Source organism: Rosa rugosa, chromosome 4 (genome assembly GCF_958449725.1).
Source record: "Rosa rugosa chromosome 4, drRosRugo1.1, whole genome shotgun sequence".
In the NCBI taxonomy this organism is placed as follows: Eukaryota; Viridiplantae; Streptophyta; class Magnoliopsida; order Rosales; family Rosaceae; genus Rosa; species Rosa rugosa.
Window position 1 is genome coordinate 40607375 of NC_084823.1, and position 24466 is coordinate 40631840.

Genomic DNA, 24466 nt, shown 5'->3' on the forward strand with positions numbered 1-24466 from the left:
AGTAGCTTAAAAACTGGAATTAAATGTCAAAACTAGTTTTCCCCTTCTAAGGGTTAAAATAGGAAAGGATAGAAATGAGAATTCATGCCTTTAAATATACCCTGACGTAGTGACATTACAGGGCATCCACTATATGCCTCTTCATTCTTCATGGTAAGCATCCCAAGCATTTCACAAATACGCCGCGGCAGATCAATCTTACACCGGCCTTCTGGACTTGTTTCGTTGAGCTTGCTTGCAGGCTTATCTCAAACAAGATAATATCAGCAACAGCAACAAGGCACCAAGTATAACGCAAATGTTGAAGGTGGAGCAAAGAATTGTCAGAACAATTGAAGATACAATGTCAAATTAGAGCACGCAGAATATTCAAGTTCTGAAGCATAACATTAATAAAAATAAGGCTAATTTATTTCATGTTACTCGTTGCAAACTGCATACTACTTACAGTGAATTTAAATGGAGTCTGGCAATGTCTGTTTCAGCAATTAGCCTGCCCTGTTGAAATATTTCACTGAGCCTAACAAATAAGCATAAAAACATTAATTAGAATCAGTATGAAACTTGAAAAATGGATAATTACATGTTGTGCTGTTTAGCATATTTATGTATATATTGATTGTATTGGCAATATAACTAGGCAAACCAGAAAGAGTGAGTTGATTGTATTGACATTGTAATAAGATGCTTGGCAAATGAACACATACCGTGCCAACACTCGGCATCTTTTTCTTTTTCTCCATCATCATTATCACCTGCCTCCTCTGCTATTTGTACTCTTTCTGGTTTTGGATAACTGAGTTGGACACGTTCAGAAGACATCTTCAACTCAATCTCACAGCGACTGACATCATTTAACAGTCTTGATCAGCTTGGCTTGAAAACGTGTTCTTAAAAAAAGAGAGATAGCCCACGATCCCTATAAATTATCTTTTGGATACTCAAAAGAAAAGATGCTTTAAATAAGAAGATTTAAGTACTGTTAAAAGTCCTAAACCAATGAAGACCTTACTGCAATATATTTATTTTCATCAACTCTCTTGTCATATGACCTTAACTATCTTCACGAAAAGGTCCAAATTTTGTGCTTGTAAATTTGATACACTTGAAATATCAAAGGAAAATAACCATTCACAAACAAGGCATGGGCACATGGGAATGCCAAACAAATTACATACACTAACCTACTTACTTAAGTGTAACAGTTCTTAGTTCAAGGCTATTAAGAGAAAAAATAGCACAACATTTTTTTATCTGTGAGAAAGTTTATGGCTTAAGTTATATAGAGATATAAATTTAACAGAAATACCAAAAAGGAGAAGGGAAGAGTTTAATAGCCCAGTTTATGCCACTCAATTTAAAAGGATGCAGATATATAGGGATGAAAGAGTGTTACCAATTGACAAGCGTAAGATGTGAATATAATGCCCTCTTGAAGTGAGGTAGTTTATTGTTGGAGTGAAGAACCTGCGTAAATGCGATAAAGAATTTTAACATGATATAAAAGAATCCTATGGATCAAATTACCAATTCTGCCACCAATAACAGATTTTCTCTCTCAAAACATAAAAGTTAAACAATTGTACTGGAGAAAAAGGGTTTCTAGGAATCAAATTAGACCTTCTTTTCCATTCAGGTGACATAGTGGTGTTAATTACAAGGACATGTAATTTTTGCGTGTGGGGAAGGTGAGTATGAACCATGGAGAATTTTGAACAGAAAAGCTATCTATATTACAATCATAGAAGAGATAATTAATAACCACGCCATCTCAAATGCACCTGCCGACGGTAAGGAACATAAATTTTTTCAGCGATACCCAATTCATAAAACGAAACAACTAATACTGATTGTCCTGCAGTAAACTGAAACACCTACAAGGCTATTATGCTGAAGGCTGTGTCTTCAATATCAGAAATCATCAATGGCAGTACAGATTTGATAGCAAGTTACAAACTACAGAGTCTATGATGGGTTTGAGGAACCTCATAAATCAATAAGAACACCGAATTATGGACCATTACTGTATATAAAATGAAGCTCAAATGCAATGGAAAAAGATTGATAAGATCAAAACAAAGAGAAAGATATTAGCAGTCAGGGGAAACAGGGGAGTCAATTGGAGGCTAAAACAGACTCTAAAACGCAAGATGATTCTAAACAGACTCTAAAACGCAAGATCCTAAAATTGAATACATTACTGTAGTGCTCGCAATTACCTACCCTACCAAATTCCCAAGGCATAATCTGTTTCTATAGCAACTGGTGAAATCCTGTACGAAGAAAGTGTACTAAACCCCTATTAAACCCTCGTCCCTCTTCTTTGGTACACAAATACATTCATTTGCTTTGTAAGATGAGGAAATGAATAGCCATCAACAACTGGAACCTGGAGGGTTGAAGCCAAAAAAATATAGACACGGTATAGATTGAAGGGAAATTGTATACTGAAATGGTCTTATTCCTTTGCAACTTTTGAGAACTAATCAGCTTAAATATGTAATTAAAAATTCATACACAACACAAACCAATCCAGAAACTCATAAAGGTAGGTTGATACAGAGATCATTATATTAAGAGGCTAATCTGATCAAACTGGGAATCAAATCTCTCTCACTCTCATGTTTGGTGGGTTCACATCATATCGATGCAAAGAAGAAGAAGAAGAAGATGACAATAAGAGATAAGACCATTATGCTGGCAATATTGGTTTTCAGCTTGACATGCACAAACTCAGTGAAAGTTGCAGCATAGACCCTAGACCAGCTTTTGCAAAAGAGCTCCATTGACACCCACATCGAAACAGATCGATCAAACAAAACACCATGTTCGTACTGACAATACTTGATTTCACAACATATAAACAAATTGAGAGTGTAATACCTTCAATGGCATCCCTAGCCTGGGGATCTTGAAACTCCTTCATCCGTCTGTAAATCAAAATCCAATAAATTGGTTTTTTATTTATCAGAAAACATATAACATGTCGAGATGAGAAAATAGATTTGTTTTCATTTATATGCAATGACCCAACTCACTATGAATATGTGTGCCACCAACACAAGTTAGTAGAGCTTTAAGTCAATATTTCCAGGCAACCCATCAAATATCCATGCTCACAATTCAACAACAAAAACAACTAAAATCAAGTGAAATAGTTAACCCATCGAGAAGCAGCAACACAGCAGGAAAATGTCATCGATATCCGGCTCCTGTGATTCGTCAAAATGCAGATGAACAAATTAAAGTAAGCCTTGTAATTTATGGGAAACAAATGGAATTGAATTACCAACCTTATCAATCAGTGAAGAATTTCAAGCTCCGTGTTTGTTCTTCTTCTCCTCGCCTGAGTTGCGATTTTAAGAGTCGAAATTTTATTCTTGTCTATCTTCAATGTCTTGGAGACTAGGCAAACCAGAAAGAGTGAGTTGATTGTATTGACATATATATATTGTAATAACATGTTTGGCAAATGAACACATACCTCGTGCCAACATCCTCATCTTTTTCATTTTCTCCATCATCATCATCATCATCATCATTATCATCTACCTCCTCTGCTATTTCTGGATTTCGATTACTGAGCAGGACCCCTTCAGAAGAAATCTTCAACTCAATCGGGCAACCACGGACATCTAACTCTGTTGAGGATGGGAGTTTGACAATGCAATTTCCCGAGCAAAAGCCTTGCAGTCTTGGTAGACCCAAAAGTGTCAAATGTTGCAACCGGGTGAAAGCAATCTCACAAGTTGCTCCTGTATCATGATCATCTTCGTTGCTTGCCCCTATAATTGCTCTCAGGCCCCCACAATCATTCACACCCAGTGTTGTCAGTTGCATTAAGCTCTGAGCTACAGAATAACTTGTCAAGTATTCCAATCCAAAACACCAGTCTACCCTCAGAGTTGTTAGATTGCGGAAGGATATTGCGGATGACTCTACACTCTTTAACATCTTACAGGAAAACACATAAAGAGCGTCCAAGTTTGGGAAAAGTGGGCCCGCTGTTTGAGAGTTCCCATTCCCTAATTGCAAGAGCTTGGGCATGCCACGGACCGCCAAAGTTTTGACAGCTGAGTTCCCATTCCCAAGTGCAACCAGCCCATTAATTTCTTCATTCACAAATATTTCCGTGGAAACATCATCCCAGCCCACTTGTATAACCTCAAGATTCGGTAATTTCTCAAGGAAATGTATTGCGGCTTGCTTGGAGAACGTTGCCCAGTTGACAAACCGAATAGTTTTTAATTTGGGAAAGAAGTGTGCTGGGGATGATGATGGACCGTACCAAATCTCACCCGCAACTTCCAGGGTTAAGACTTCTAAATTGGGGAATGAATCCTGAAATACATGAAGGCATGCATGTATGGATGTTAAATATATACAGCATATAATTTCGGATTATTTGAAATTTATTAGGATTTGTTTTTTTGACCTCATACTCTAATTAATATTGGATTTTCATCAATTTGTAGATTTTGATATTAATTGGGCTGCTGGGAGGATTATTAATAAAAGCAGAAATCAAATATAATATTGTAAGACTGCCACGTATGACAGTTTCGTTCTTGTCCATACGATTCTTCAGCAATTCTTCTTCTTCTTGTTGTGTATTCAATTTTATTACGACTATCTTCCCCATATCTCCACAGTAGCCAATCAATTTCCAAGGAGAGGAAGCATCCCCATCTGAATTTGATTCAACCAAGAAGAAGCTCGACTGGTATGCCCATTTGCTTCTGTCTCCGCCAACTTGTTTCTCTTCTCTCTATGTTTTTTTAAGCTTCAATCTTTAAGCTTGCATTTTTACTCCGATGAAATTTTGTTTGTGTGTTTTTAAGAAATTTGGGGTTTTGGGTGTTATAAGTTCTTACTTGATTGAGTTTGGAGGAGAAAGCTGTATAGGTCGGATTGTTTTTGGTCGCATGTTGCAGGTCATCAAGTTTAGTGTTTTGTTTGATTGGATCGGTCATCCATATTAATGGGTACAGTGTCAAATTTTACTTTATTTGATTGGATTGGTCTGCTAGTGCAAATAATGCTTTTGTAGCTCTTGTGAATATCGCCCTCCCATGTTGCTCATGTCTTATGTTTTATGATTAAACTTGATTACAGATTGAACGTGTTTGATAATTTGTATTATTGGTTATGAATATTTTCAAAAACTAAAATTTCTTTAGTCTTGCATCGGTATTGTTGGTCTAATATTGATTATGAGACCCACAAACAGCTTACAGTGATACTGTGATGATTTAACTTGGATATGTTTGCCATGGGAAGTGTAAATGTGTTGGCAGTGATGTTAAGTTGGGGATGTAAACCTGATTTGGATTTATGAATTACTGAATAAATGACAGTCCGTTCAGGACCTTGAATCGAAGATCTTGGTAGTACTGTGATCTCAAGTATCCTCTCACATACAAGGTTTATGAGACACTCACCCTTTCAATATTCAAAAATTTGATCCAAAAAGTAACATATTTGGAACATTTTTTGTCTGTTTTTTTGTAGGCATTATGAATGAATCATTTGAGCCTGGTTCACTTCAAGTTTACTTCATTTTCTTATAGTTGGAGTTTTGTTAGAAAAGACCAGCTAAAACTTGAAAATTCAGTTCTCGAGAGACCCCATAGTAGGGTTCCTGAAGGTTGTGTTTTGTATTTATGAATTACACCAAGTTAGTTCCTGCTATGTTATTTGTTTTATTCGTTTCCTATTTCATTTATTAACAAGGCACATGAGCTAAATTGGGAGAGGGTTATGTCTCTGTTCATGGTCTACAATTGGTCTTCTTTGGGAGCAGAGTTACAAGAGGGTCATGCTACTCATTGATCCCTGGTGAATCACATATCTTATCCATTGTGGGTATCAAAAATAGTGATACTTTGATAGCCAAAAGCTTAATTACTAGGTTCTTGCTTTGAAGGATATAATTTTTTTCTTTGTGGATTATATAACACAATCTCTTGTTCTTTTGCTTACTGCATTTCATTTGTCTTTTTAACTGAACAACAAGATCATGCTTGATAAATGATAAGAGTTTCTACAGATAGGAAACCTACCAAGAGATTGACTACCTTTTGCATCCGACTAAGGTAAGACAGCAATGCCAAACATTTTTGCAACTTATATGCAGGTTCAATGTTATATAACTTTATACTAGTTTTCTATTTGATCCATACTTGGCTTTGTTATCTCAAATAATAGATTGTATTTACCACTGTTATCTATTCTTCAACAAAAGACACAGTTTAATCATATAGTTACACACTGTTATCTGAGTACAAATAATTTTATGCTTGGTATTGTTGTGAGATTAATTTTGGGATCCAGTTTAACTTGGTATATTTATTCTGGGAATCTGGTTTAACATTGGGCTTGCATATCATTTTTGTTTTGATTTTTTTAATTCTATTTTCTAGACTCTGATTGGGAATTTACTGTACGTGCATGTGTGCCTGAGTGCATAAATCAAATGGAGAACACTGCAGAACACGTATTGGAGATCATGCATCTTTGCACAAGCAAATGTCTTAGGCTTATCTGACACTAGTAGGCAAGTAATACTTGTCATTTTCCTTTTTAGTTAAGTGAACAGGATTCAAACTTTTGTATTCTTATCATTTATCTGATTTATCCTTGGCTTTTTTGCTATCTCCTAATACAGCCAATTCTGGTTTACCATAATGCTTTTTATATGAGCATTAAGATATTAGTTGACTATGTAATTATTAAAATAGGAACTAATTACATGACTTTATTTGCAAGTTGTCTTTATCAAAGAAGGGTTGCAGCCGTTGGGAGAAAGTCTTATGTTTAAATATTGATGGGTGGGGAGGATGTCTTGATGTTTAAATTTTGATGGGTGTATGTGATTTTCAATGTTGTTGAATGATATATTTTAGAATACAATATAAAGTACGGTCAAGAATGTTATTTTTTTGAATCCAGCCTCATAAATTTGCCACTGATCCCAGTGGCATTTTAAAGACACCAATATATTAGATGGTGGTTGTTGCACTGATTTTGATGCAAGTTAGTCTTGGTTGACGTTATTCCACTATTACATTATTGGTGGTGATTAGCCGAAAGGCACCTACAAATCTTCAATAGACTAGAGGGAACTGAATTCTCATTAGTGGCCGCATAATATCCTGCTGTCTTCAGCAACCATTATCACTGTGTATTGGGACTAAGGGCACTAAAGAATCGGTGTGTATTGGGAAAATTTATAGTATTGACATAGATAAGACAATAAGAGGATGTTATCATTTGATACATTTAATCTTGAAAAAACATTTCACATGTAGTTCTAATGATTTTTTTTTAAGAATGCAGTTGAAAAGCTCTACATGTTAAGAAAGAATTTGATCATCATTTAAACTAAAAGTTTAGCACATAAATTCACAATGAAAATTTTCAAGGAGAAATTTCATTTATGAAAACGGTGTACCTTGTCAATTAGAAAGAGAGATTGTTCAATTAGAGGGTTCGGCTCATGTCTTTCTGAAGAAATTGGAAGTTCTGCGGCAAACATCTTCACTTTCCCACATCCAGAAATGTATAGTTGTTTGAGTAACGGCCACTTGGAAGCAATAATCCCAAGATAGAATCTACTTAGTTTGGGCAAACCAGAAAATGTCACACGTGTTACTTTTGGGAGCACTAAATGAGGAGACTCTGTTTCTAGTCCTTGTTCACCAGTAATGATTTCCTCCACTTCAACACACCAACTCACATACAGTGAATGTAGCTTTTGGAGACGTCTGGCTACTGAGACTGGAAAGATCTTTTTCAGACTGTTGCAATATGTAACTTCAACTTCTTTGAGTTGGCAAAAAGAGTCTTGATCAGCAAATTTATTGTTCCATAGCGCGTGCAACTTCCCTAGCCCATCGATTTTCAGTCTCTCCAAGCTCGGAAATTTTACCTATAACATAGATTCATGTTATGAACCTACAAATTTATCTCAAGTGGACATATTTAGCAGAAGTCATAGCAAGATTTAGAAACAATTATTTAAATTACCTGTGCGTCAAAAAGACATGCTCGTACAACAGTCTCATTCTCGACATCAAGTTTTTTACTACTCGTAGGATCAAAGATGGATGCCCCCGGTTCCGTATCAAATTTCGTCACGGGAGAAAATTCAGTACAACTTTCAGTACAGAATCCAGTGATGTTTGGGAGTTTATCCAGTATTAGACTTTCCAACTTACAAAACTTGATATCGATATTTTCTCCGTTGGATTGATCTCTTGCTGATACTATCTCTTCCATTATTGCACATCTGGATACTTCAAGATGTTTGAGCTCCACCAAACTTTTAGCCATAGAGAATGAGAACAAGAAACTTAGATGGTCACATCTACATATGCTCAAGGTTGTTAAGTTGGGGAACACAACCTGCATGTAGTACACAATTCATATACATTGTTACATGCCTATGTGTATATACCAAATACAGAGTTATAACTTTATGTAATTCTGGAAGTACAAGGTCTAAAATGCCCCAAGTCACGAACCTTCTAATCATTTGTCGATGACCTGAGGAAAATTATATTATTTGCTCATCTATTCTTAATTTTCAAGCTCAACCAAATATGAACCCCACAATGACATTATTCTCATCAAAAAGAAAAAAAGACTGGTAAGGTATAAATGTCATTATAAACCTTCTTAAACTCTAAAAATTGCAGCATATTACCATACATTGCGAGATTTAATGTGTGACCAATTTCTATCTATGGAAAGAAACGGAAATCGTTTTCATTAAAAGAAATTATATTTATGGTGACTGGCACCAATCCAATTTCCTTTTTGTGTGTTTTTTTTTCTTTTCCTTTTTAAGAGTAGAAACGACAGCAATCCAATTTGCTAATGGATGGCCCACCAAGAAATGTTATCAACAATCAAGAATGGGTTGCTAGAATACCCATATATATTTCTAGAAAACTTCAGTTTCTTCTCAAAAATAAAAGATACCTTAATCATTAGTCAACCAAAAAGATAACCTAATCATTGAATAGTAGATCAAAATAAAGCCAAAGAAATTTACCTTCCTATTAATGATATAGGTGAAATCAACATTATTTTGGAGACGGAGGTGTATCAGTTGCTGAAAATCTTCAACATGTAATTGACGGGCAATACTTTTAACACTCTCTGTTCCATCCAAAGACAAATCTTCAGATTTCTTCAACAATGTTTTTATACCGTGGTCCAATTCATCGCTGGGAGCGAGCTTCAGTTTTAGCGTGTTGAGGGTCGTTTCAGCCATAGTCTTCTTTCTTTCATATCCGTGCTTCCAAACATTGCCAATATGTATTTGGTATCTCACCAACCTACTGGAGAACAAGTATGATGGAAGAATATTTGCATCTTCAATATATATCTCCAATGCAGTTAGTTGAGACAAGTCTTTTAGCTCTAAAAGACTAGCATTACTTCCTCCCCTTTCAGCCTCCCATTTGAGAAAGACGTTTCTCAGTGATAAGTCTTCTAGTCTTTCCAACCTTGAAATAACACCAGGTGAAATCACTCGAAGTCTGACACAATCACTCAAATCCAACCATCTCAATCGAATCAATTGCCCTATTTCTTTGGGTAGCTGGTTAATGTTGGACCTCGCAAAGCTAAGAAACTCTAAGTTGCTTAGATGTCCAACTAGAGCTACCTCTTTCAACCAACATTCTTCTAAACACAACGTCTGAAGATTCTTCAAGAGCTGAAGAGATGGGGGCAGTGACATCATCCACACTTCAGTTAAACCCAACACTTTCAGTTTCTCCATTTCACTAAAAAAGTTGGAAGGGATTGATTTTTCGTACAAATGAAACATTTCTAGTTTCGGGCATTCCCAAGGTACTTCAGAAAGCATGGGAATATTGCTGGATTTTAAAGACATCTTACTACACCTTTCAAAGAAATCTTTATCAGGCCATTCTTTTAGTTCACCTCCATACTCAACTGATAAGACATGTCGATCTCTGGATGCAATCTGTGTAGCAACCTCACATACAAGATCATGCATTCTAACATGCATATTGATATCACTGTCCAGCAACAAGCAAGAGTCTTTAAGCTTGTCAACGAGTGTATACAATGCCTCTCGTGCATCTTCTATTTTATTGACATTTTTAATCAAATCCAAACCAAAACCATATTTCAACAAGTCTGTCAAATAAATATGGTTCTTAACTACAATAATCCCACAAAGCAAGAACAAAGGCTTAAGCTCTTTATCTTCCAACTGATCGTAACTCCACTCCAGAGCCAAGTATGCTTTTTCGGTCAATTCTTTGTTGTCAAAGCCTCTAAGACGTCTCAAGGTGTCATTCCAATGATGCAACTTGTTTCTGTCTTTTAGAGCTCTTGCAACCGTAACAATCAAGACAGGCAAACCTCCACATTTTTTGGCTACTTCAATTGCTACGCTTCGTATGCGGCTATCTTTGACAACATCACCAGCCATCTTCTCAAATAAACTCCATGCTTCCTTTTCATTTAAAACATCAACCGAAATATCTTTCTGTGTTCGCATATCCAATGATAACTCCTTTCGGCTTCTACATGTTAACAATACTTTAAGGTTCACCAGACGGGGAACTCCGACAGCCAGTAGATCAATTTTTTCCCAAACATCGTCTAAAACTACAAGAGTCCTTTTCTGTTTTATCCTATCACCTAGAAGGGGCGCTCTTTCAGCTAGAGTATGCTTTTCGTCAATGCTCATACCCAACTTCATGGCAATTTCTTTTTGAATTTTTTCAAGGTCTGGGTTCTCTTTCACATCTCTCACCATCACCAAATCATCAAATAAGTTAACATCCTTAGCTTGCCTAAGAACTTCTTCAACGAGTGTGGTCTTCCCTACTCCACCGATTCCCCATACCAGAATCATTTCTGTATCAGGATTTCTCAGTTCATCCATGACTCTCAAAACAACTGAATTCCTTGAATCGAATGTACTGTAATGCCCGGTAGATAAAAGACATAAATCTTGTGGAAGAACATCATATGCAAAGTTGGAGAACTCCTTCTTTCCATGAAGTTCATTAATCTTCTCCACCAATTTTGCTGACTTCCTGCTTAGTTGATAACGGAGCACCAAATGCGGACAAAAACCATGAAGACACTCGGTCTGTGCATGGCGGCCGTCTCTCAGGAATTCCTCTGACTCTGTGATGATTGCATCCACTCTTGTCTTCCAGTTCAGAACAGCAGTCTCGATTCCTTTACCTCCTCTCCTAAATTGATCAACCTTATGTCGAACCTCATCCCTGGCAGCACTTAAGTCCTCCAATTTGGTCTGCAGATTTTGATGGTTGCTTTTGTGGTGAGCTAGATAACCCACTTGGCGTCCAATTGGTGCAACTGTGAACTCGGCAAGTTTTCCAGCAATTGCAGCAAGAATCTCCATTTCTGTTCAAGTATTTATAAATACACACCCGCATATATCAATTAAATATGATTTACACGAGTATAAGACAAACATGCGTGGTTCCTGCTTATAAAGTCTCTTGTAGATGCATAAGAAATTTAGAAGAGTTGGGGTAAAAAGTAAAACTACTACAAGAGGAAACAAAAGTAAACAATCAAGGAAACTGAAGAACGTACCTTATCTGGTATGAAAGAAGCTAGTTAGCTCTTCAAATCCTTTATCCTTCCCTCAGAACACCGGATGAGGAATGCGAAAACAATCTGTCTGTAGATGAGAATAAAGTTGCAAGTAAAAACAGAGAGCATGCATATATACTAAAAAAACAGATAATAAGACATGAGCAGAATAAGAAAAACCAGGAAATCGAGAGGCAATACTTGTTTCTCAGAGAGGTAGATTATCCAAAAGCAGCAGAGCAACAATACTGTGAAGCTTGAATGCGTGAGAGAAGGAATGAACGTCGCCTTAGCAGTAGCGTCGGTGGCATGATTCACGAGTGCTGGACAACATTATTTATGCGGGCCAGCATCTTATCAATAATAGTGATGTCTCCATTCAACTGCAGGACATCAATAATAGACTAATAGTCTTCTTCATCATGCATGTTTAGCTCGCAGCTACATGTATTCTTATTTTTCAAGCTAACTATATTTTGGAAGTGGTATTATCATCGATACAATGATTACTTCCTTAACTATTTTTGCTAAATTTTAAGCTCTGGGGATTAGTTATTTTGTTTGCTTATTGCTACGTTACGCACTATCTCATTCATGCCATGATACTTATGAGATTTGGATTCATAATCTTTCATAGTATTGAATAGACAACAGAGCACAGTTCCCATACAAAGTGATAGTTGGCCTAAAAATCAAACTTTAATTAGGCTTTTTCTAAAGTAGTGGAAGAAAGTAAAAAGCTAATTAGGATGGCATGCATGATTGGTCGACAAAATTATTCATCATAGTGGGAGATAGGCCCAGCAAATTGTGCGTGAGGACCACAGCAATCAGTGTGTCTTTAACATACATACCTGCTAGTCAATTTTCTTTGACGAAATAGTCTTGTTTTCACTTCTTCTTTTCTTTCTTTTTGGGTATGAAGAAAAAGTAGTGTGTTAAGTCTTGAAGGAATCTTATCTCTTTGGAAGCATGAAGCATTGAAGCATGCAACACTTTCAAATCACGTCTTAAAGAAAATGTACCAAATCACTTTTCTAATTTCTTATAATTTTGTGAACTTTTATTCTATAGTGATTTTGTCTTAAAGAATTATTGTTAAAAGTAAACAAGAAATCTGATGAACATAACGTTATCTTTTTTTAGTTCGTTACGGGTGAGGCTAAGCTCTTCAAATCCTTCCCTTTCGGACACCGGAGCAGGAATGCGAATAGAATTAATCTGTAAAACGAGAATAAATTAGAAAGACTAAGAAGAGAGTGTGCATGTTAAAATAAGCTAATTACACATTACAAGAGAAACAAACAACAGGGAATCATGAGGCAGTACTTGTTTTCCAGAGAATTAAAACCAGCACGAAGTTACAGGACAAATGGAAACACTTAACCAAGTATAGAGCATACACTATGAAACTTATTAAGTAGATTGATTTCTCTTTGCGAATGAAGGTAGAAATGTGATGTCACTGGCAAAGCCAAACTCTCCTGAATTATTAACAGAGACTGTGTACAGGAAGAATATGAAGAACTATGAAACTTATGAAGTAGACTGATGTCTCTTTGCGAAAGCAAAAGCACAGGAGAATGAAGGTAGAAATATGATGTCACTGGCAAAGCCAACCTCTCCTGAATTATTAACAAGGTATGGAAAACTGTACGAGAAAAGCAGAGTGCTTAACGTCGTGCTTAATTGTTAATTTGATAACTTTTGACTCATCGACTTCCGCATTGAAATCCAACTTTGACAACATTGTTAAAACATAAGCATCTTTGCTTTACGCTAATGGAGTGCATCATTTGCAAAGCTCCCAATCAAATCCAACTATTTTTACTTTTCTTATTTTGTTTGACAGAAAATTAAAAGACGTTTGATTTATTTTCCGTACCATGACGTGAAGCTCTGCTTTGAGGAAGCAGACCTTGAAGAAACACTGTACACTTTGCGGATCACAATGACCTTTGCATGACCGTTTTATAGCAAATTGCAGGTTCTTGTTTCACGCTGCTGCCTCGAACAATGTTGAAGAGAATGATGTTTACAACTACTAAATAAAGAGGAAACTGTGTCCATTAAATTCCCTGAGTCCAACAGTAATTCTTCATCAGTGTTCTGTCCACAGCCATAGAGAATTAATTCTCTGTAATCTGCCCGTCTTAATTTTCTTTGAGACGATTGCATTTATCTTCCAATTCATCAGAAAATGTAGGCGGCTCCTCCATCTTAAATGTTTCAGCAAATTGTATGATAAAGAAGGCAACTAATATGAGATTTGCCCAAACAAAAGAAAAACAAAGACGAATACTATAGACAATTAGTTTAATAAACATTTTAGTTCTTATACCAGAATTAACCTTCACTTTCAGGCCTAAATAATGAAAATTGCCTTGAGTTTCTTGTCCAATATAAGTTGAGAGACCAGCTACAAAATGGTGAAGGTAAGAGGGAAAAAAAAAAAAAAAACAGAAAAATACTGTTTGGGAGCCAAAGAATGTAAACAGCCTCCTTAAAATTCTGATGAACTAGGTGTCTGTGGGAAGGGAATCACATCTCTGATATTCTCAATCCCAGTTGCAAACTTTACAAGCCTTTCAAAACTCAATCCAAAGCCAGCATGAGGAACTGGTGAAACAAGAATGGTGATTAAGCAAGAAAACTATTCAGGAAATAGATGGCTAAAAATATTTATAAATATATGACATTTTAACCGTATCCCATATTATATGACTACAAATGAGTGAATCTTTAAAATAGCAGTCCCATTGATCTTTTGGTTGGAGTGCAGGATTACACCTTAGCTTTCTCAATACTTGCAAAACTTCTAATCTCGAGTTTCTATTAACTTGAAGTTCACATTTCTCTTTGAAAAGAATTTCAGATATTCTGAACTGTGAAGGAAGGCATGAGATACAAAAGTGAGCAACTAGAAGTTTTTCCAAGTTCACAAAAAAATTCATTACCTGAACCATTACGATTCAAATTCAGTAGATGTCCTTATTCAGATTCTATTCATCTAATCGGTCTTCTAAACTTTCAAGCCTCTACTATGTCAGGCTTCCACCGACCACCAATATGCTCCAAACTGACGAAAGTAGAATTACAAACTATTAGTGACAACAAAACCATGCAACAGCATCAATTAAAATGAGCCTCTCATTCACTAATAAAAGCTGGTTCTTCAAGACTTCAGACTTGAGTGAATTTTGTTTGTTTGTTTGTTTTTGTTTTTTGTTTTTCTTTTAAGCAGAAAATCAACCAGTTTGTATCAATCAGGTAATGTTATACAGAGGTTTAATTGGATCAAGTACATACATTAACAGTAGACACATGCTTCTCTGCAATCTCTATTTCCTGAACAGAGGGCGGAACACAAAAGAACTACTATATTTCATTGGATCCAATTACAGTAATGTAACATTAAACAGAAGCTTCTCTACATCTCCATATAATGGACAGCAAAAAAGTAAAACAATGAGAAGCCTACCCCAAAAAAATGATGAACTACTCTATTCCACAAGATTGCTGTCTTATTACTGGCTCAAACATTAACACTAATATGTTGTCCCAGAAGCAGTGAAATTTTACCCGATGATTGTAAGGTATCTACTCACTTTTCTAAATGGATCATCTCACAATAGAAGGGGAAAAAAAAAAAGACACATGTCTTTAGCTGCTGTATGTATATACATGAGAAGAGAAGACTTACCAAGATTCAAGTACAAAATTGATCTCACAAACTACTTCATCTTTCTAAGCGTGTTCACATAGGTGCAGCTCGAAAATGCCACAAAAAGCTTGCGAAACCTGCAGATATAAAACTAAAACATTTTAGAAAGAAAAATAGCTCATTGGATTATATTCATTCTAAAAACGTGTCCAATGTGGGAATGTCGAAGAAGTTATTACTTGGATTTTTTGTAGTTAATGAAAAGTATAACAAGATTCACACAAGAAAAACCAAGGAAGAATGTAAGAGCAATAACATAGACGTTTCCATGTACTTTCAATTGATAACAAGTAATAGCATACCAAACCCACTGGCTTGCATGTTGTGCCATCGCGAGGAAACTCTTTCGGGGCTGCTCATTTACCAAGCAATGCAACATTTCATTTGAGCATTGCATAAAATATAAATTGGAGAACCATATATCCACTGGTCCACTATACTTGCGGAATATGTTAGTACTGACCTGACAGTGGATGCAACAGAAGAACAATTTATCTTACAGGTTTAACAATCATTAAAGTACTAAAACGGAAAACATTTGAATGCATCATCTTTTAATTGTTATATAATCACTTGGGTGACCGTGAAAATAGGCTCCATCAGGATACTTTAAACGTTAGAATGGGCAAGTTAACTTAAACACCACAGATTTCAAAAGAAAATGAATCTAAAGAAGAGATCATACAAGTTCCCAGGCTTCAACATTCCTCTGTGACGATGCAAGTAAAAGCTTCCTGCTTACAAAATCAACACATATTAAATAGACTAGAGCATACTGTAATGTACTCAAATAATGAATTCAGTAAGTAAACTGATAACAGCACAAGATAGCGATCCTTGAAATGGTACATCCACCAAAATGAAGAAAGACAATATACATCTAAAAAGACAAAAGAAACCATTTAAGACAGACGGTTACATTATTATCTTATTTTATGTAATCATGGCAGTTTAAAGAATTTGCAAAAGTATTCTCATCTTCTCTTAAATGTTGTGTGAGATGCCTAACTGGAAAACCATTTTGATTAAGAAAATTTGATGAGACTATAAGTAGAGGTTTATATTGTTCATTTTATCACCTTAGGAAATACATAAAGTGAAAGGCTTAAACATTACAAAGAGTTTAAGCTGCTTTAACTAGTTTTCACATACATCACTCTTCACAGCTACCCTTAAGAAAGCACCAATTCCATTAAATGGTAATAAATACTAAATATAGGTTAACGGTGATATAGAAACGAAACAAATAATTGAATAAATCATCCCAGATAGCCATGCAAATCTTAATCAAACCAAATTAGAACAAACTTATAACTCTCCTAGTTCTTTTTAAGGTATGATATAGCAACAAAAATGGTGAAATATAAAAGGTTTTGAATGTCCATGGGTAGACAAACTAACCAACAAGACAACACATCACAAGGATTTGAAGAGTAGTCATCACTTTCTCTTTATGACAAATGTTTCCATGATGAAAAGCATACATGGGCATTTGTTTGCCAGGAATTTATTTCCAAGTTTATAAGTATGAACTGCAGGCAATTAGAAAAATAAGTTCAACATACCTTACTCCATAATGTACGTCACAATGGTTACAGTGTCCCGAAACTCCATAGTTATCAAAAGTGATTATCTGTTAAAGCCCATGCAGAATGGTTCTTAGAAATACAAGGTGATTAAAACAAGATTAGGTTTGCATATCACCAAGCAGGAGTCCATTTAATGATGTTCATTGTACACCTACAAATTCACAAGTCCAGAAACGATAGTAGAAGGTGAAGAGCTAAAGGAAACTAATTTGTTTTGAAAGAATATCTTACCAAGTCAATGCCCTGACTTACGACTTCCTCTTCAATAATCTTTGCCAATAAATTGTGATTCCACACCTTGCCAAAACCATCCTGAGGATTTAAGAATAAGTTTATAGACTCTCAAGAGAGTATCAAAAAAGGTAGTAGGTACATAGTCAAGTAGAACCTGAAGATCTGGATGGTCCAGAATCTTCACTTGTTGATGTGGAACCTGCGTATCCAATTTCAAATGTAGTAAAATTATGTGAATGCGCTGGTAGAAGTACTCTACAATGTATCATAGGTTCTAAAAGACTAAAATTTCTTCAAGCAACAACCCATTAATAAAAATTTTGGAATGGAATGAAAAAAAAAACTTAACAGCACAGAAATAACCTTAGCATTGTGCTGGTGCACATAAAAAAGAACATCATTATTACAAGTGAATTACAAAACCTCATCTCTTTCATTCCAAATTGTATATCACCTTGAGGGTTGCAGAAGCCTTGTAGAGCTCTTCTTTTCTAGTATTTCCTTTACCATCTACATCACCTGCATACAGATGAAACTGATAAGTAATTAACCAACACCAGGAAATGATAGAGGCAAGAATTTCCAATTTAATCTACATCCTAAAAACTATTCTCTGGAAAGTTACATAACAATAGCTACCATCTCTATAAACAATGGTAAAGCCTACAAATAGCACAATACGCTGAATCAACAGAAGATCTGGTAGGAAGTTCACATCCCAAGGGATAGGCTTACCTTTATTCTAAATACACTTATGGATGGATATAAAGTGCCACTGAATTTGCCACCTAAGTATAAGTTGTGAATATAATACACACACCATATACACGTTCGCTTAGTTTAATAATAACATCATTTAACAGTTTTTATCGGATTAGCTTCAAAATGATCACCCTTTTTCTTAATGAAGAGAGATAGCCCACAATCCTTATAAATTATCTTTTGGATACTCAAAAGAAAAGATGGATAAAATAAGAGGATTCTTCTTGTTGGTTACAACATACAGCATTTAAGTACTGTTGAAATCCCAAACAAATGAAGACCTTAGTGCAGTATAGTTATTTTCATCAACTCTCTTGTCATATGACCTTAACCATCTCCACGAATAGGTCAGAATTGTGTGCTTGTAAATTTGATACACTTGATGTTTCGAAGGAAAATAACCATTCACAAACAAGGCATGAGCTTCTACCTTGTCTTGGTCCACATGGGAATGCCAAACAAATTTGCATACACTAACGAACTTACTTAAAGTGTAAGAGTTCTTATTTCAAGGGTATTAAGAGAAAAAGTAGCACAGCACTTTTTTGTCTGTGAGCAAGTTTATGGCTTAAGTTATATAGAGACATAAATTTAAAGAAATACCAAAAAGAAGAAGGGAAGAGTTTAATAGACCAATGCATGCCGCTCGGTTTAACAGGATGCAGATATATAAGGATCAAAGAGTGTTACCAATTGACAAGCATAAGATGTGAATATTATGCCATCTCGAAGTGAGGTAGTTTATTGTTGGAGTGAAAAACCTGCGGAAATGCGACAAAGAGTTTTAACACGATATATATGATTCCTATGATCACAATACCAATTCTGCCACCAAGAACAGATTTCCTCTCTCAAAACATAAAAGCTCAACAATTGCACTGGAGAAAAAGGCTTTCTAGGAATCAAATTAGACCTTTTCCATTCAGGTGACCTAGAGGTGTTAATCATCAAGGACAACAATCAAGTTGGGCAATATATGCAGACATCAACATCGAAGGGCATGAGAGGCAATCTGAAGATTATATGAAGAAAAATTCTCCCTCATACCCATTCTATCATTCAAGAGCCCCAATATAAATTAGACTTAATTAAAAATCTCAGCAGAAGTCAGATATAACTAACGCCAAATGGACTTGAAACATGATAAAGCAATAAAGCTATGCTTACATGGACTCGTCATCTGGGTGAGCAACAACCAGCAACACATTTCTCTTCTTGGCACTGCCACCTGATATCATAAACACAATATACTAAACCAATAGTCAAAAAGCAAACTGTAAAATACAAAGCTCGTGCAGACCACCCACCATTATTGGAATCATTCAAGAAAGCGCCCTTAGATGGTGAGTATGAACCATGGAGAATTTTGAACAGAGAAGCTATCCATATTACAATCACAGAAGAGATAATCAATAACCACGCCATCTCAACCTGCAGACAGTAAAGAACATAACTTTTTTTTTGGGATGCCCAATTCATAAAACGAAACAACACTGATTGTCCTGCAATAAACTGTAACACCTATAAGGCTGTGTCTTCAATATCAGAAATCATCAATGGCAGTAAGAATTCGATATCAATTTACAAACAACAGAGTCTATGATGGGTTTAAGGTTACCTCATAAATGAATAAGAACACCAAATTATGGATCTTTACAATATAAAATGAAGCCCAAATGCAATGGAAAAAGACTGATAAGATCAAAACAAAGAGAAAGATGTTACGAGTCCAGTGACACAGGGGAGTCAATTGGAGGCTTTTTATCTTGAAAATGTAGTTTGATATATGATCATGAATTTCAATTTCAGTTTGATACCAGAATGAACCAATGAAACGCAAATGATTCATCAGTCAAACAATCAGAAATAAACCATAATCAATTCGACTCCTAAACCACGGGTCATGAATCTAAATCAAAGTTACGAGTCTAAAACATGCCCAAGTAGGATGAATGGTTGTTGGGTACTTGCAAGAAAACCACATATGACATACCTGATGCCTCCTAGAAGCAAAGCATGTCCTCCTCTTTCGCAAATAACCAAATACCGAGTCAGTCAGAGCCGTTTTTTTTTTTTTTTCCTTTTTTTTTTTTTTTCTTTTTCGCAATTCAGAATTTTCGTTGTTTTGGGACTCTAGTAATTATTTGTTTAGTGACGTGGCATTATTGTACTACAATTAGGCAAAATGAACAATTTGCTCCTCTTTTGTGGTAGTACTTCAAAGTTTGAATAATGCATTTTGTGGCCAAACTAGAATGCTCTTTGGCAAAAAGAAAAAAAAAAATATATATATATATATATATATGGAATGATTTCTCATCAATAATAAAATTTATATATGGACTGATTTCTCATTAATAATAATAATAATAATAACAAAAAAAATAAACACCTCTATTGTTGGTCACCTTCGATACGCGATCTGACTATGTTATTGTTCACAAATGTGGATGTTTTGATGGAAAATTGCAATGCAAACGAAGTGAGAGTTTTGGTCCACAATCTATCTTCACCGTATAAAGATACCATATCACAGTGCAAACGAAGAGATTTTAAAGACTTAAAACAAGAATCCAACTTTTTTCTTCTTTTTCTTGTTCCATGTAAGAAGGTGGTTCACCTAATTCTATATTTCATGATGCCTTTTTTAAAAGAGAAAAAGTGAAAGAACAAAAACATGGAAGCCAGAGTTATTCAAAAATATAAAAAAAAAATTAATACTATTTGCCGTTATCTCAAGAATATACTATGTCAATGGTGAAAACTACTTCATTAGAAAAACCGCTGATTCAAGCACCACATCATTCACATTCAGAAAGATTCAATCTTTACAACTTGGTCATATCAGTTTATACAGAACAATGCGCATCAAATCGAAAAAGGAAACTTCATTACTCACAATTGACATAGAATTTGTTCACTGTCCTATCACTTTATAGGGTAAATCGATTGCACTAAATCTATTAGAGCACACATAAAAGTCCGAACAAAACTCTTAAAACATTAATTATATTTCTTGAAACATTCAGAGTAATAGAAGCAGGAGAGCGTTATAAAGACGACTGATTCAAGCAGAAAATCATTCACATTCACAAAGATTCGGTATTTTACATCTTGGTCATATCAGTTTTTACACAATAATGCATACCAAATCAAAAAAGGAAACTTCATTGCTCACAATTGAAAGAGAATCTGTCCATTTCCTTATGGATTGATAGGGTGTTGATTGTGCTAAATCTATTACAGCACATCTAAACTTGCAAATCATTAATTATATTTCTTGAAATATTCGGAGCAATAAAGCAGGAGCAAGACAAAATCATAAATTTTTATTTACCTGGGTTATAGATTTGAGAGGACGATACGATCAAAACTGCATCTCCTAAAGCAAATGAATACCATGGACTTGTCAAAACTCAAACTCAAATTGCCTCAGTAAAAAGCAGTCGGAGCAAATGAGAAAAGAGAATTAATTTCATAGAAAATAAAACAAAATTACTTTAAGAGAAGTAGAGAAAATGTTACAGTTGGAATTGCTGTTCGTTTTGTATGAAAGAATTTCCCCTAATAACTCTCTAGCTCTCTATCTCTCTCATCTCTAACCATTGAAATCTCTCCAGACCCAAGTCATCATATGCTCAATGATCCAGTCCCTTCATTTCTTATCCACTCAAATGACACTTCTTTGGTTGTTTAATTATATGGGCTTGCACTCATTGAGGTTGAAACTGAATTTCGTAGTGCTACATGCTAGGCCAAATTTCTGATAGTGTTGGAATAAATTTATGCTCCATTTTATTATGTACCTAAATGCCTCTTATTGTCTGAAACTGGATTCTAAAACATTTTATTCAATTTACCTCACCACCAACATAACCATAAAGACAAAAAAATATAAAGCAAAGTGGATTTTGAGTTGCAAACAAAAAGATTTGTATTAGTTGTGAAAAGCCGATAACAGATCTAGGTAGCTAGACATGGAAGTCTATGCGATATTTATATAAGTATTTGGATCCTTCTCTTCATAATCTCTTTGAAACTTAAAATAGACCAATTTGTTGTCATACGGCATAGAAACCACAAAAGCTTTATATTTCCACGACATTATTTTTCACTTTAACACTGAAAATACCTTAATACAAACCAAGATGTTGTCATCTATACCAAACTACAGCTCAAAATTACCAAATATGTTTTGTTTTATTCGTCCGTGAACTCAACTAAAATGCTATATAGTTCTCAGAAATGAAGAAATTTATTTAGTCTCAACTAATAAACAATTTTCAGGGATTTACAGATAGTCCTTCAGACCGACACAGAGAAACCCAACGATGAAAAAACTTGGGTAATCAACATCAATAAGACAACAAATCAAAACTCAAAATCAATGTTAATGTCTTGGCTGAAGATATCAAATCAAAACTAAAAGTAACCAAAGAAACAAAGCAAAGGCAGAGAGACAGGCATAGAATCTCAAACCCAAAAACCATCGAATTCCACGATAAAGACACAACATTTAGTTTTCTTGCAAAACGAAAGAAGAAAGGATTTCTACCATCTTTAATAGCTACATTGTGAGAATTCTAACATTTCCTATTTTAAGTCTTAAATCCCAAGACAAGACATGATCCTAATAACACGAATCTTCCCTGACCCAACAACACAATTTCAATCTTTGGTAAAATGTTGGTAATTAAGAGTTACATACAATCAACTTTGCTAATCAAGCCTTAGCCTATTCTAATCCAAGTAAGTCCTTTTTTGCGGCAATTTCTCAGAGCTTAATCACACACAGGCTTCCACAAATTAATGCTGAGAATTAAACTATCGACCATCGCAGAATGATAAAATCGTCCAATTTGACAAAATGAAAATTCACTGGCTGAGCAATTTCAAACAATTACTGAAACCCTGCTCCTAATCAATGGAGAAAGAGAGGGATGAAGATACCGGCCAACGCAGTCGTCGGTCTTGTTGCACCAAAGGAATCAAAATCCAAATTCGCAAATCGCAAGCAACAAAGCTCCGGTCCTCTCTTCCTCTTCGCTCTCCCCCTCTGCACCTCCACGTTGAAATCGTCCAACTCTTGTTTCGCTCACCAATGCAAAATTTTTTTTTTTTTTTTTTTGTGAAGTCACCAATGCATTTGTGGCCACAGTACAATTTTTGTTGAGAATGAAAGAAACATTTTATTCCATAAAATACGACTACAAATTGCAGACCGTTTTATAGGAAGTCTTCCAAAATCAGATAGTAATTGAATAACTACTTTCCATTTAGAAAATGTTGGTGACTTCTAAATTGTTTTTTTTTTTTTTTTTCGACAAACGAAGAAAATTACAAAGAGAAGTCCTATACAACCTACAATCAGGGAATCAAAATAAAAAGTTTGAGCAGTAGACAAAGGAAGAGACTTGGACCAGACTTGAGCTTGAGTAGAATGTCCGAGCTTTGCTAAGGTATCTGCAAGAAAATTAGCTTTACATGCTGAATGGACCGAATGTGTAATTGGCTTGCCAAAATCTTATTGTCTTTAATGAGAGATCTCAAACGCCAAGGGGGTTGACTCCTAAATTGTTGTGTGATCTTTTGTTAAAGAGTTTACATTATAAAATATTGATTTTGGCGAAATGTAAACCTCAATCTTTTTTCTTTTTTTTTTTGTTGCACCACATGCCCATGGGTGACAATTTTGTTCAATAGAAGCTTGCCAAATACACTACCTACAACATCATGTTTAGAGTGCTCTATTTTTTGAAATACAATTGGCGTTTTCATCGTTGAACACAAAAAATATTCTCATGTCTTCGCAATGCAAGAGTAAAAATGAAAATGATAGAGAAAGAAAGATAGCCCAATTTACATAGTTGAACGAAATTGAAAGAATCGAGTGTAGATCACCAATTCTTTTAAGGGGTCGTGACCACTTACCCAATTTTTGGCCAAAAATTGCCCACTTACTCCACCAAGAGTTTTTTAACCCCATTTACCCAATCTAACAGTGTTTGACAGTATTGCCCTCATTTTAATTAACAAATTACACTCATATCTCTCTCTCCTCCCCCTCATTGATTCTCTCTCTCTCTCTCTCTCTCTCTCTCTCTCTCTCTCTCTCTCTCTCTCTCTCTCTCTCTCTCTCTCTCTCTCTCTCTCTCTAACCTCGTCTCGGGCTCTCTTTCTCTCTCTCTCTCTGAGCCACCACGCCCACCACTCCACCGTCGATGTCGGCCTCCACCGCCACCGCTCTGTCCCACCGTCGGACCACTAGAGGATGACGCCATCTAACTCCACGATCCCAACCCCTCTGGGCTTCGCCAGTTTTGTTCGTCAGATGTCCGGGAAGCTCTCCACACCGGAATCGGGTCTGGGCTTCGCCGGTTTTGTTCGTCAGCTGTCCGGGAAACTCCGAAGCTCCACGCCGGAATCGGGTCTAGGCTTCGCTTGCAAGTCTCGGACGACATCAAAACTGTGGTCTATTGGGGGGTAATAGACAGATAATTGCCCCCCACTAATTTCTTAACTGTGGTTAATTAATCAC

General features: G+C 35.7%; 2 protein-coding genes and 1 long non-coding RNA gene across 13 annotated transcripts; 1 reads left to right on the forward strand and 2 right to left on the reverse strand.

The window, feature by feature from the left end:
* Window positions 1-88: 88 nt before the first annotated feature.
* LOC133743173 (disease resistance protein At4g27190-like) lies at window positions 89-12191 on the reverse strand. 6 transcript variants are annotated; one of them, XM_062171006.1, is made up of 13 exons: window positions 11821-12191; window positions 11620-11707; window positions 9059-11424; window positions 8029-8406; window positions 7454-7930; window positions 3485-4341; window positions 3294-3405; window positions 3039-3212; window positions 2884-2930; window positions 1397-1467; window positions 708-844; window positions 449-520; window positions 89-242 (listed from the first exon to the last, which is right to left on the reverse strand). In XM_062171006.1, the coding sequence occupies exons 3-7, from the start codon at window positions 11420-11422 to the stop codon at window positions 3375-3377; spliced, it is 4107 nt and encodes a 1368-aa protein (XP_062026990.1). In that variant the 5' UTR covers window positions 11423-11424; window positions 11620-11707; window positions 11821-12191; the 3' UTR covers window positions 89-242; window positions 449-520; window positions 708-844; window positions 1397-1467; window positions 2884-2930; window positions 3039-3212; window positions 3294-3374. The 6 variants fall into 6 exon arrangements, with proteins under 6 accessions (XP_062026990.1, XP_062026992.1, XP_062026993.1 ...); XM_062171008.1 differs by having other exon boundaries at window positions 708-890; XM_062171009.1 differs by lacking the exon at window positions 3039-3212 and having other exon boundaries at window positions 449-514.
* On the forward strand, window positions 4351-6936 carry LOC133743176 (uncharacterized). Its single transcript, XR_009862991.1, has 2 exons — window positions 4351-4723; window positions 5512-6936. It is a non-coding gene; the product is annotated as an uncharacterized LOC133743176 (long non-coding RNA).
* A 565-nt stretch (window positions 12192-12756) lies between the features above and the next one.
* LOC133743174 (uncharacterized) lies at window positions 12757-23382 on the reverse strand. 6 transcript variants are annotated; one of them, XR_009862985.1, is made up of 15 exons: window positions 22879-23379; window positions 21266-21310; window positions 19236-19359; window positions 19096-19156; window positions 18619-18689; window positions 17621-17685; window positions 17321-17365; window positions 17164-17244; window positions 16909-16976; window positions 16029-16077; window positions 15646-15806; window positions 15323-15420; window positions 14577-14698; window positions 13505-13838; window positions 12758-12840 (listed from the first exon to the last, which is right to left on the reverse strand). XR_009862985.1 is itself a non-coding variant. In XM_062171011.1 (13 exons), exons 3-12 carry the CDS (start codon window positions 19351-19353, stop codon window positions 15354-15356), a joined length of 786 nt encoding a protein of 261 aa, XP_062026995.1. In that variant the 5' UTR covers window positions 19354-19359; window positions 21266-21310; window positions 22879-23379; the 3' UTR covers window positions 14260-14698; window positions 15323-15353. The 6 variants fall into 6 exon arrangements, 2 of the variants coding, with proteins under 2 accessions (XP_062026995.1, XP_062026996.1); XR_009862989.1 differs by lacking the exon at window positions 21266-21310 and having other exon boundaries at window positions 12757-12840; window positions 22879-23382; XR_009862986.1 differs by lacking the exons at window positions 12758-12840; window positions 13505-13838 and adding an exon at window positions 13923-14238.
* Between the last annotated feature and the right edge of the window lie 1084 nt (window positions 23383-24466).